This window comes from Nyctibius grandis, chromosome 1 (genome assembly GCF_013368605.1).
Source record: "Nyctibius grandis isolate bNycGra1 chromosome 1, bNycGra1.pri, whole genome shotgun sequence".
NCBI lineage: Eukaryota > Metazoa > Chordata > Aves > Nyctibiiformes > Nyctibiidae > Nyctibius > Nyctibius grandis.
In genome coordinates, this window is record NC_090658.1 from 68,916,224 (window position 1) to 68,930,594 (window position 14,371).

A 14,371-nucleotide genomic window follows, 5' to 3' on the forward strand; every position below is an offset into this window, starting at 1 on the left:
ATATCACCTTTTTTCCACCTTGTCCACCAGCAATTTCCTGTGAGTACCATGTAAAACAGGTTAGTGAATCTGACCTAACATGAGTGTGTATTTAAAGCAAATTTCTACTTGTCTCACAGCCTATTTCCTATTCATATTCTGGTCTGCTTTCCCTTTCTATTACATTTGCTCACACTTCACAGTAAGAGCAACTTGTAGATAGTGAAGAAAAAGAAGAAAAATTGCCTAGTTCCAGCTAATGAAGTTATTCATGTGCATCTCAGATGAACTCCAATTAGTGTAAAGAAAGCAGAAAGTACATAAAACACATTGCATCAGTTAATGTTTCCTACTATTTTAAAGTTGGTTTGAATGCAATTCTAATGTACACAGATACCCTCTCTGCTTTGTAATAGCACTGGATGGTATGGTTGAGCAAGGATTTTGGGTATCATCCTAATACGGGAATGCAGAGCTCCACTATGCTTTCACTCTTGTCCCTTTTTGCTCATCAAGCTCATCCTTTTCCTTGCATCCAGAATATTTTATGAAGCTTCCAACCGGATCCTAAACAAAGCCATCTAAACATCTATGTATTATGCACTATCATTAGCAAGGATTATAAAGATGGATAACTGAAACTAGGGAGGAAATGATAGTTGGATCTAATGGAACAGTTTTTTGTAGTAAGATATTATACAAAGTAGGATTTTTCCATTCTCTAAATATATCCACAATGCAGACCGTAAGTGAATAATATGTATAAATAGTCCAGTGGTTTGGGTGCATGTAAGCACTCAAGAACACGAGTAAAATTTTCACAACCTAGCCCACTGTGCTTTACTCCTTTAGCATAGCCATCTCTCACAATTACCTCCTCATAGCAACAATACATCAAAATCTTGTCATTAGAATAATTCAGGCATTTTATTTTCAGAACCTGTCATGAATGTAGCCACGTATTGTACCTCCTTGCATTCCCTGAAAAGAAATGGATATTTTTTCCTTGGATGGAGTATATCTCAGCAACCACAAAAGACTTATTTTTAGCTTACTTTCACCAAAACAAGTTCGCTTTTTTCCAGTGATGATATCTCAGTTACAAAGGCCAGGAATGTCTCTTAATACATGTAACAATTAATAGCCATGTTTTATCAAAGCCAAAGAATAACTGGATAATTTATGAAGATATCTTATTTTACCTAAAACAGATGATGCGTGAAGTTCACCCACGCTTTGCTGAGACACTTCTCACTTACTACTGGCTTATTTGTCATAAATCTGTATCTTTTGGTACTACTAATCTGTTTGACTTCACTTAATGTGTATTCATTTTCCTCTTTCACTTTCATTTAGGGGTTAGTTCTGTATCTGACAGCATTCACAGAAACTTACCAAGTAGTTCACAGAAGAAAATACTCCAGGGATTTGTGAGACATGTACTGCTCATCATTGCCTTCTATTAATAGCAGAAGACCTTAATAACTCTTTGTACTCCCATCAGTTTAGACTTTGCTAATTAAAATTGGCAAAACCCACTACCATCATAGCTATGTTCTACTTTTAGATACATACCTAATCTCAAATCCAGATTCAAGATATCTGGCAGTGTTAGGTTAATGGTTGCACTTGATGATCTTAAAGGTCCTTTCCAACCAAAATGGTTCTATGATTCTATGATTCTAAGATGATCCTGAAAGTAGCGGTAAAGCAGCTAAGCTGAAAAGAAAATTGTGTGCTTTTATCTATGTGTAAATTCTTCCACTTTTTCTCCCGCTTCTCCTGAAGTTGCAGGGGAAGATTAAAAAATCCACTTTCACTAATTCAGTCTTTATTCCCTTAAGGACATTTCTACTTCAGATACTCTTCTCAAATTCAAAGCGTTACATGTTTGGCAAGGTTCATATTAAAAAAACCCAGTAATGTATGTGGAATGGAAAATTGCATTTATGTATTGCACAAAATACACAGCTAAATAAATGACTGCTAAGTACAACGGAGCACCTCTGAGATTAAAAAAATAAACAAAAATAGGAGTAAAAGCAGTGAATAGATTGTTTCCATATTTTTCTTTCTTCCTCTATGCTCACCTTTACCCTCAAATGCAGATATGTCTGTGACTGACACTTTTTATTTGGCATAACTGGTGCCAAATACAGGGCTACGACATAAATATATGTGTCTATGTACTGGGTCTGGCTAGGATGGAGTTAATTTTCTTCATAGCAGCCTGTATAGTGCTGTGTATATACATACATATGCACACAAACACAGGTCTATTTTATACATTTCTTTATATTTACTGGGGGAAAAAAAAAAAAACAACCCAAAACTTCAGACAGAGTTAATTCAGGGTGCACATCCAAACATTTTAAAGTCTGGAAATACTATTTTTACAGTTGCTTTGAAACTTCTGTGCATTCAATCTGTGTATGAAATTGGGGAAAAGCCCTGTGGAGAAATGGCCTGTGAACATGCAGTTAAAAATCTTAATTCAGGTGCACAACACAGATGTTATTGTTGTATGACCAACTATAAATCTTGCATTTTCTAATGTCAGAGTGTCTACCTTTACAAGCTGTAAAGAATCCTGCATAGCACATTTATTGTAGCAAATCTCCTGAATGTTTGACTCTTTTCCCATCAGCACTGCCATACAGACTTGCACTTCTGGGACTAGTGGAAGAATTACATTAGCTAGAAGGAGCAGCACGTTGAAGCCAAGGGACTCACAAGGGACTGAGGCTGGTGGCACTCTGTGCTGCACCTGAAGAATGGGGAGCGGGGACGAAGGAAGGACATGACCCTCACTGTTCTCCTCCCACTTAAGTTACACTGACCTCTCATCTCTCCTTCTAGGAGGAAAAGGTCACTGGAACTATTCATAAATGAAGGAGTGCTACAGGAGAGGCTAAACTCTCATCCATTTTGCTGATTTTCCCTAAAACTGTGTGCTCTTCTCTATATCAAGACTGTGTGGTTGGAAAATGCATATCATCATCCTGTAAATGTGCTGGGCTCAAAGGACAGCTTTTTGACATTCTCATACACCCTTTCTACGGAGTTAGGAGAGTGTCTGTCCGATGATCTTCCACGCCTTGGGAAAGTGAGCAGTGCGCAAAGGAAGAACATAAGTCTAATTTGCTGGGGAAAAGGATTAAATGAGGAAGCTGGGCTTTCTCTAAAATTACAGATAGGTGGTAACTCCCAACACAGTTTATATCTGCAATTATTTTGACGGTGTTATGAGCTGGAACCCTCAGAACGTTGAGCAATTTTGGCAACATTTTCCTGAAAAGTTCAAGTGAGAGTAGTAGCAATATTTTTTTGACATTTTACAACTCAGGTGTAAAAACTTATATATAACTAAATAAATAAAAGATCTTATCTCCCTAGAGGGCAGAGGACTATCTTGGAGGCCAAATAAGTACAGTACTGCATATGCTCCCTTCATGATACTTGGTACCTCATGATAATTTAGGACTGTTCAGTTAATGAATCATGTGGCTCAGATCACTTGTCACTTTGCAGTTGCTAAAATGAAAGAGAGTTTCAGGTAAACTCTTTTAGCAATTATACAATCCCTATTAATAGCAAAACAACACACTTTCTCCTGTTCATTATTATTGACAGCTGCAGGCATTTCCAAGCAACTTGTTACAATTAAAAGCAAATAATTCTATGAGCATTGGAATTAATGGCCTAATTTCCAATGGATTTATATCTCATGGTTACAAGGCTAAGGGCTGATTATTTGCTGCAGGATGTTTCTATTCAGCAGGGAGTAATCCCTCAGGCTACAGCAGTGCTTTTTCCTTGCCCTGTGAAAGTTTTCTTATGGGCAGAACATTTAATAATCTCTCTCTGTCTCTCTCATTCTCCCTCTCTCATGTATTCTCTGCTGTTTAATCAGGTGTGAGTTCACACAGTGTTCTCCCCCTTAGCTACGACATGTCCTGATCTATTAACCTCTATTCAGCCACTTCTTTTCACAAAACCTTCAGGAACAATTATTATCTCTGAGACCTCCTACCATTCTGTCAAATTTGGTTGAAATTGACCCACAAGTTCAAATGTCTTTGTGGGCAGCCAGACAGACATGCACAAGAAGATCACACCAGCCTCATTTCCTTAGGAAATCAGGCTAAAATCCAAGCCTGCCACTTATTCAGATTCTGTCCTGCTGCATCTACAGCCTGTGCTCCTCTCAGAAATAGCACTTGTTGCTAATGGAAGTTGTCAATGACCCTGCATTGACAAACTGCCACCAGAGTGCTCTTGATGTGATTTACTCCTGCCATCATTAACTTCACAGCCCACTAGCTGAAAGAAGGTGATGACTTCCAAGACAGACATGAAAAGACAGGCAGAAATAGCACGCAGCAGGAGCAGACTCAGTGATGATGGGTGGAAACAGGTGACAGCCTGCACTCTCACTTTAGGACAGATATAGCACAACAGGGGATTTAAAAGGAAGTAGTTGTAAATTGGGAAGACAGGACTAGGGGCTGATTCAGAGCATATGGTCAGGTACCTGCTTTCCTGGTTGGCTCTTCCTCTTGGTTCATTCCTACTATTTCTCATCCCAGCCCGAATATTATAAGTCTTCATTCAGAGGCCTTATGTTTTTTTAGGGTTTATATTGGAAAATGCCACAAGCAGCTCATAGAAGTGCCAAATGGCAAAAAGGCTACTAAGAAACAGAAGTGCCATGTTTTCATGCCCCATAACTGTCTAGCCAGGTGTTAGACAGTTATCTGGCTCCCCCAGCCCCTCTTAAAAAGGTGTCATTTGCAGGGTCACAGGGGACTAGGTTCATGGAGCCAAAGCCAATGCTGATTCATCACGACCTCCGAACAACTAGCAGAGGTCCCCTGGCACACCAACTGGTCTTGAAAGCTGTTCCATTCATGTGAAATCCCAAGGGACGGAAAGGCGTACAGACACAGTGATGATATCCCTTGTCTATGCGGTCTCACCTCCTGTGGAAGGGGGTTCCCGGGAGCTTAGCACCAGCACTCACACTGGCCTTCTGTTTCATTTAAATTCTTTATGTGATCCTTTCAGAATAACAGGATATAAGAAGGGGAAAGAACTTTCTTTCTCAGTACTAACATGTCACTCTGACCTGTCATAGCCAAAGACAGACTAGACATATTTTTTTTATTTGTCTTTTGTATAGGTAGTAATGAAGTGTAGGAAATACATACTAAGCTTTTCTATGTATTTGACAATAAGAAATTACTGGTTTTGTCATTAAAACTTAGCTTGTTCTATTTGCTAAATAAAGACTGAAACAGGAAACTAGAAGCAACAAAAATGTAAAACATTCTTTTAAAAAATTTTTAAAATCAACAAATAACTTATTAGAAGAGCCGTATTTTCACTGCACATTACCTTCTCTAAAAGAGGCATCAGTAATTTATTGCATATTTGATTCATCATGCTCTAAACATTCAAATGACAAAAGAGACAAAATAATTCTAAAAATCTCAGATAGGCGACAGAAAAGCTAGAATAATAATTTAAAAAAACACTCTTGCTTCTCAGCAAATGCTTCTTGGAAGCTTAGCACCTTACCAGAAAGTAATAAGACTAGGAATATGCAAATGCCTGAACACGGTATCAGAGGAAGATGCACAGGAATTTCTTCAGTGAGTTTCAGGACACGGGAATGGGGATGAGGAGAGGAAGTAACAAAAAGGCAGAACAGTTCCATGTGATCAATATTTTTGTTTCAGATCTCGTCTGGTTAAAAGCATGGTGCTTGCTTACCTTTCACAGCGTGGTCCCACGTACCCAGCTGGACATTCATCGCATATTAATCCACGACTTCGGTCAAAATGGCATGTCGGGCTAAAGCTGTGTTGTTGATATTGGGTAAGAAGAGGGACAAGGAAGAAACATAAAGAAAAGATGGTTAGCAGCATAGCTCTCTTCCCACTTCAGAGATTGTTAACTTGCAAAACAGTGCCCAGGAAAAGTGATTCTGGTCTAGGACATGGGGCTTAAGTCTGACTCCAGCAAATAGAATTCAGAATGACTCTGCTATTTCTGTGACACTGAATATAGAGTAACGGATGGCAGCATCCCAATAGCCTGTTATTATGGGACTTGAGCCTGCCACTGAGTGGTCTGGATACTATTAAAAAGGCAGGAATGTACAGCTGTTTGTTTGTGCCCCTGAGGGCCTGGCAAAACAATCCATGCCATAATGTAGCCACTATATAACATCTTTCTGAAGAACAACTGATTTGAAAGCTCAGTTAACTTTGTGTATAACCAGCTGTGAAAGGAATCCAGTGAACAAGAAACGGGAGGTGCAAAAATGGAAATATCTGGTGCAGCTTCCCAGAGAGTGCTTATGAGTATATCGAGTGCCGATGACCTCAAGCAACAGGCCAGACGGGCACGCTGAAGTTTAAGAATAGCTTGCAGAGTAGAAAGCTTTACCTCTTTGCTATGCTCTATTATTTTTAGCTGGGTTTTTTTAATAAATAGAGACACTGTAGGCATTTGCAAGCTCCACCTCTTGATGCTCATGTTTAACTCCGAACCGTGCTCCTTTACTGTTCAGCATTTTGCTTTCTGTAATCTTTCTCCCTTAACACACTTTTTTTGAGGAAACCTCCTGACACTCTAAAAGACACTGCACAGAAGAGGCAACCTGTTCTTCTATCATTCTGGAATGATTACAGAAGAGAGAGACACAGGGCCTCGTCTAAATAACAGTAATCAATTCTGGTCCACCAAATAGTAAAACAGAAAAAGGAAAAAGAAAAGAACGGGAGCAGGTGCTAGTGGAGTGACTATTCACAACAGGAAAACAAAGCACCTATCTGAAAACAAGACACTAAACTTATGTTTTCTAACCTAGGAAAATATAAGTTGAGAAGGAATATAATTGCTCTAACAAAGACATCAGAAGGAAGGTATATTCAAGGTAAAAGTTCATGATACAATAACAACAAATAGACATAATCCGACCTTGGGTAAATCAAAGCAAGACATATGATGAAAGTTTCAGGAAAATAATAGGCATGGGGAAGACAGAAATGCTTAATTAGTATCATGTAATGTGATTACCTGATGGTGATTGGACCTCACTTCTCATAAGTCATCCATCCTATGATCTGACCTCAGTTACCCCTTATTCTGTTTCTGCTATAGATTATTTCCATTCATAAATATCCTATCTGTCATAGAGCAAGTTATCCCACAGACATAAAAGAGATCAGTAAGAAAAATGTGGGAAGGTCTGGTCCAGCAAACACAGACAGGTATCAGGATTTTCCTCTTTCCCATAAGGGTCATGTTTGTGTTATTTTGCAGTGTCATTCAATTAAGAATAGATTCACGAATGCATGAGGAGCCAGTTGAAGAAACAATAATTGTTCATTCTATTTTTAAATAGCAATGAAAGCAATTTTCAACTGAGGCATACATTATCATTGAATCCAATCAGCAGCACCTGACTTATTTCAAATAAGATCCTGCTTGTCAGTCCCAACCTCACACTTTCTAAGAGCTACATGGGAAACTTTGTGGAGATGCTATCACAGCTCATTACAGCATCGCACAAGATTGACTGTACCACAGTTCCATCAAGAACTCTAAATTCAACTGCATAAATTGTAAAGATAATAATAATTAAGTACTTACTATTACTAAGCAATAATAATTAATAGCAGAATTTCCATATTTTAAGGGTTATGCTCAGACCTAACATCCTTTGATTCTTTCTCTGACTTAATCATCAGTCCACACTGAATATTAATATATTGAGAAATTCCCATCTGCATACTATAAAGGAAATACGTGACAGCAGGCTGAGAAAAGAAGAGTTTATCTTCCTGATTACTTAGAATCTCATACTCGCTAGTGATAAATACTAATGAACAGTGTGTATTGATCTATCAAAAAAGCTTCAAAAAATCTTAGTCTCTCTTGATTAATCACCACTCTTTTCAATTTTTACATAAGGTAACAACATTAATACCAGTCAGGACATGGGACAAGTATGAATACACAGTATGGGTATGTATGTGATAGGTCTATGTTGGGAGACAGAGCTTCCTAAAGGCTTACAAGTATGTTACAGAACGCATCTCTTGGGAATAAGTTTGTGATTTTATTTAATTCTTTAAGAAAATATTAACTTTCTGAGACCAATACAAATTCTTAGTTCACAGGCTATGAGTTTACTTGTGACCTTCCCAGTCTTAGTGAGGTATCTTCTATCTCCCATTTCCAGTGATACAACATTCCTGTCAGGGTCTTTATTACTCATGTTAAGTTTATCACCACTTCAAGACAAAAGCAGTAATTATCCCAGACATCTACATTTGGTAGAAAGAATTATATAGTAGTATGTCTGATAATTTCTATGGAAAAAATCAGTTTATGTGAAACTCCTTAAAGATTAAGAGTGTTAGAAGTTTGTAAGAGTGAGAAGAGATAAGACAAAGTCGTCGAGCGTGCATTACATATGCCATGTATAACAGTGGTATTGATCTCATTTGCATCATGTAAGTACAAATATAGAGATATCTGCAAAAAGAGGAGAATATAGCCCAGGATCTAGAAAACAAGCTTAGACAACTTAATTTTAGTTTCCTGATTTGGCCAAGCATTCTTTCCTGATGTACGGCAAGTCACTTATCACTGTTGTGCTTCAGAAAGCAGTTTTATGATTGGCATCAGTGATTGCATATGGAAACTGCTGCCATTAGGTAACAGAACAGGGAATGAGTAGCAGTTAAATCAGCTTAAGTTAACTACAGAACAACACCATTACCAGCACATTTCTAAAATGGATAGAACAGTTCTCCTCCACCTTATGTGGCACTGCAAAGAAAAAGACTCAAGTGCGGTGAAAACAGTGATAGGAACCATTACAAACATCATAAAGAAATAAGACACTGCTATAAAAGGCAAAACTGATTTCTTAATAGAAATATATCTCAGAGATTTATTACATGGACAATATGCACCAGGAACTTAGTATTAAGCTTAGAGACCTACAGATGCCCTGTCATGCCATGTTAGGAATTAAATACTACAGGAATTAAAATCTATAGACAGCTATTAAGAATCATTTGTACCTAAATTAGTCACATGATAGGTTGGTGAGAAATAACATGACATATACTATGTCTGTACAGTGACATGAGCTTGGTAGAAATTATTTTTCATGTGAAGGAATCTGAATTGTTTGCATATATTATCCCTAGCATACCAAACTCACTGCCAACTAAGTAAGCCTTCAGGTAACACATTAAATCTTTAACAATCTCTTTTTTTTTCTCATAAACAAATTTAATAATTGGTCTAGAACTGTAAAGTCATGAGAGCTTGAAACTTACAATGAGTTCTACAAAGCTGAGGATGTTGTTCACTTTTGCTTTTGGCCATTTTAGAAATAGGAAGCTACTGCACAATTCTAACGTTGGGCTAAACTTTGTATGGTTCAGGACTCCCACATTTTCACACAGTTCAAGAACATACGTATTCTGTGTTTGTTTTGTACCTATATTTTTCAAGGAAACTAAATATTAAAAAGGGGACTCTCTTGTTCAATTTCAAAAAAGGCAAGTAAAGCAGCCAGAACTTTGATGAATACATAATAGAGGTCTCCAGGCATTTTGCCCATAAAAACATAAATTCAATCTATCTGACTTGGATTGTTGCACATCTGCGCAAGATATTAATGTGATAGTGTTTTTCCTGCTATGTCAGTACAGTGTGCTCAAGCAAGAGAAGAATTAATTAACTATGCAAGGAAATACTAAGTATGTGAAAGCAATGAGGACGTCAGAGGATCCATGCCTGAGCAGCAGACATAATAAACCCATGTATATCTAATAAAACCAACTGAAGAGCTGTGATAACAGGAAGGCAGACTTGCATGCTACAATCCCCTGGAATTTCTGCTGATAAGTGGTTATATTATTCCTTCCCTGATCAGTGCAATTTTAATAGGACACAATGCCACTGTAGGCAACAGAGTTAGCTTGAACTACTTAAGAGCAAAATCTGGTTCATCTGTGCCTTATGTTGACACACGGCCATTCAGATGATGTTCTCTTCCTTACTTGCATCTTGCAGAGCTCCGTGCAGGTGGTAGCCACACATTTGGCCCTGTAAACCTTAAGAAATACTCTTTATACTCTTAAATAGTAAAGTGCATTTCATTGACAGACTCTGACTTCTGTTTTGGGAAAATGGGGTGAAATAGAAGATGCAGGGCTGAAGGGAGAAAAAAAATTACTCCAGTGGATTTATCAGCTCCTATAGCCACTTAAAACTTTTAAGCTGTGTGAAGAGCTTGGGATGGAGCAGCCTCTGAGCATAGTTTCCAATCTTCCAGTACAATCCTACAATCCTACAATCCTTCTGAAATGCTTATATGGACTAACAGTGATTATTTTCAGAAGGGAGCCACATCCAATTTGTGGCTGAAATTTGGGCCAGCATTAATTGCCACTGCAAATATATCAGACACATACTCAACAATTCTTGACCTTCCTGAACAATTATTGTATGTGTTGCACCACCGCAGCTCTTCTGTGTAATCTGGACATGTGCTACCTGCACCAGGGCTCCTTTTCTCTGAAGCCATACTGGATGGCATAAACCAAATGTGCTAATTCAAACCAGTACACGTAATTTCCATTTTTTTTTTATATGCACAAGAAACCTAACCAGACAAGATTCAGAACAGTTTTCTTCAACTACATCCCATCAAATGATTTTGGTATTGTTATTTTCCAGGTACTGACTGGGACAAAACCAATTAAAAAGTGTTCAAGCCACTTGGTCTGTTAAATTGTAGGTAGCAGGTAGCACGGACAAGCTTTGTAATGAAGGAAACATTTGTTCTCAGATCAGAGTTTTGATTAACTTTTCACTATTATTTTTATTTAATAAAACAAATTTATAATGATTATTCTGAGATATGCTGACAAAAAATTTTCACTTGCAAGATCTAAGGCTGAATTAAGACTCCAAAAGAATCAAGATTATTACTGAACGTTGACTGGAAGAAAAGGAAAATTAAAGGCAGAAGAAATCAGTGTTTTATCTGATCAACATAAATTGAATTTAAATTCAATTATTAAAAACCCCCACACCTCAAAGTGGTAAAGTCAGCTTTAAAACTAGAAACAACTACTCTTAAGGAAGACTGAAAAAGCAAACGCTAGTTATTGATTCAAAGAGCAGTCATCCAAATTCTGTTTTTTTTTCTAGCCCAGTCTCATCCAGCTTTTGTCTTGATCTTTACCTCTCAGCAAAGCTAAGCACTCTATTCAACTGTAAAAGAGAATAAAAGTTTATATTGCAGAATATATTATTTGATTAAAACACAAATATACATCTTACTTGTTAGAAGGTAGATTTAGGGGGCAAGCACACAGCTGACAGTCTTCAGCTGTCCCTTTAGTAGGTTCACCATAGAAGCCAGGAAGACATCTATCACAATATGAACCACCCGTGTTGTGTTTGCAGTCCTAAACAGAAATAAAAAGTACAAATTCACAATTAGAGAACTTACATATGGAAAGTCCCTGAAGGTCATTCACCTAGCCCATCCTCTCAACAGGATTGTAAGAGGTTGGCAACATGTATCTTAATTTTCTGCTGCTGGCTGAGAACCAGTTCTAGAGGTTAGCTGTCACAATCAGCACTTCATATGTGTCACGTATTTGTGTTGTTTTGGATAATTTTTCTCTATGTAAAACAAAAAGAATATTTAACTGCAGACCTTTATCTTTCTGCCATACAGCAGCTGCATTATTGTTTTAGCTTACTTAAATAAAACCAACCTTCACAGCAGCACAAAACAGGTTTAGTATTGCAGTCCTGCAACAGGCCATATTTTGTGACAAACAGTTTTTAGATGTTGATCCCAGAAATACAGCCCAGACTATATAATTTATAGAAATGAATCATTACATTTCACATCTAAGTGCATGTTCTGGTTTTGCAGGGATAAAATTTATAGAATCAATTTTCTGTTACATTTTGTTTCAGTTTGTGGCCAGCCATGGTATGGTGATCAAGCCCACGAGCAGTGAAAGCCAGGGCAGCTGACCCAGGCTGGCCCACAGGTGTATCCTGTAACATTAATGTCAGGTTCACTATAAACGGGAAAGCTTGGTAGGATGGCTGGGAGTTTTTTGCTCTGATCTTTTTTCCCCCCTCTTTTTTACTTCTCATCTCTTTTCAATGGTTGTGATCCCTGGAGGGACTTGCAACCACTCTATGGGCTAAGTATAATTTCGTGTCTTTTGTATTAGCACCAATATTGGTTTTCTTATTTTATTAAATCTGTTTAAACTTCAATCCATGAGTCTACCTCCTTTTCCCAATTCACTTTTTCAGCTGGGGAGGGACTTTGGGTGATAGAACCACTGGTTATTGTTTAGCCCTGGGTGTGGGCTAAAAGAAGACAGCGCATTAGCTCATTTTACAAGGTATATGGCTAGTAATGTACTAAATATATTTGTGAACAGTAGCAAAGCCTGAATTACTTAATTAATATTTGTTTGCTAGAATAGCATTCAGGCTTTATTTTATGAGTAAAAACAAGGATGAGTATAGTGTATATAGGGCCCTATCCAACAGTTTGTGTTCCCGTATGTGATTGCTTTCATAATACAATAGACAGTTTATCTGAGCATATGAAACATCAAGCGTACTACATAAAAATGGCAGCACTAGATCTTCACTTTTGTATATAACCTTTGGCCTGGTCTCAAATTAAATGATCTTCTGGCAGAAAGGGAATTGGTCCTCTGAGAATAGGCTTCCCATGATGACTTGTAAGAAACAAGTTTTAAAAAGTAATTACCTCTTCTACTCTTCTTCCCCCTCACTGTATAGGATTAAGAAACTTTAAAAAATTTGGCAGGATCCATGATAGGGCCAGCAAATTAGTTTTTTGCCACATTTTTAGCACACCACACTATTCCTTTCACTGCTATTTGCCACAAGACACCCAAGCGTAGCCCTTTCACAGTGCGAAAACAGAGAAACCAGGAGAAATGTTTTTGGCTCTTAAATGCCATCTTGATGTGATTGGGTAAAGACTGAAAAAGCATATGGCAAGTTGAAAAGGCCAAAATGAAAGCCATGAGAGAGACTGTGTTCTGATCTGATTTAGACAATGGGCCAGAACAAATCTAGAATCTGTTTCACCCAAGTTGCTGCTAAAGAAGCCTTGAGGGTTTTTTTTTTTCCAAAGGTGTAGGTATTTCCAAACATTTAATTTAAAATATTTTTAAGAATAGTTCAAAATTGTTTTCCCACTTGCAGTAAGTCATGCATATGGTACTGACTGATAACAGCATTCCTGTCTGAAAGACATAACGTTTTCTCAATAAAGAATGAAGAAAATTACACTATTCTATGGAACACTGATTTCTTCTTCAGGACTTTCCAGGATTGCAATGATTTGTAGAAAGTTTTTTGCATTGTGCTCTGCATAGCCAGTACCATACATTTGGGCAGCTGAAAAAGCACCACACCCTTTTCAGTCATGAGCACACTGGAGTCAAAAGCATCTGTCTCCAGAAATACTGTCTGCTGTTTTAAAGGGTGCCTTCTTATTGATTCTGTATACAATCAGCATATCTTTGAAATGAAACCATTAGTCACAATATTACATTTTCACATATTTGGTAGATTGTGAGCTAATATCAATTATTGAGACTTAGTCAAACAAAATTATGGCTTTAGAACTGTCAGCTGGGTTAAACTCTACTTCATTAGGTTGTTTAAGTCCATTTGATTGTTACTTCAAGTGCTGTCATTCAAAAAGAATATATTTGCCATACTGAAAAAGTAGCTGGGAACATTAAGATACACTTTTAAAAGAAGATGTGACAAAAATAATTTAAGTGTTTCAAAAGAAAAATCCTTTGCAATTTAACTTTTTTAAGGCATCATGTCAAATTATTTGTACTTTTTCTGAAAAATAATGGATTCTTCTTTTGTGTTAAGTTTAGCTTTAAATATCCTCAGACACATCTTAATGTTTTTGAAGAACATGAATGGCTTATATGTCAAGGATGTTATTAAAGTGAGAGGAGCTAACACACTATTTTAAAGCTATGCATCTCTTACAGAGTGGTATTTGCAGCTTCTGCTTTTTTTTTAAGTAAAAAAACCCTGAAACCTTCCATTTTGTAGGAAAACAATTCATGTTACAAAGAGCTGACCTTCTTCTCTCTGATGAATTATTTTCTGAAACTCTAATGTCAGTCATTTCAATGTACTGTGTCTAATTCTCCTCAATCCAGATCTCTGTATCTGCTTACTTCCTCACCATGAATCAATAAATTTAAAAACAAAAAAGAAAAGAACCCCCCACATATAGCACCAAAATCTG

At 37.3% G+C, this 14,371-nt stretch overlaps 1 protein-coding gene across 1 annotated transcript in view; it reads right to left on the reverse strand.

Moving 5' to 3' along the window:
- LAMA2 (laminin subunit alpha 2) overlaps positions 1 to 14,371 on the reverse strand; it is a 400,132-nt gene that overhangs the window by 142,976 nt on the left and 242,785 nt on the right. Inside the window, 2 exon segments of the mRNA XM_068416012.1 lie at positions 5,755 to 5,841; positions 11,362 to 11,489. Coding sequence (XP_068272113.1) covers positions 5,755 to 5,841; positions 11,362 to 11,489 — 215 coding nt within the window.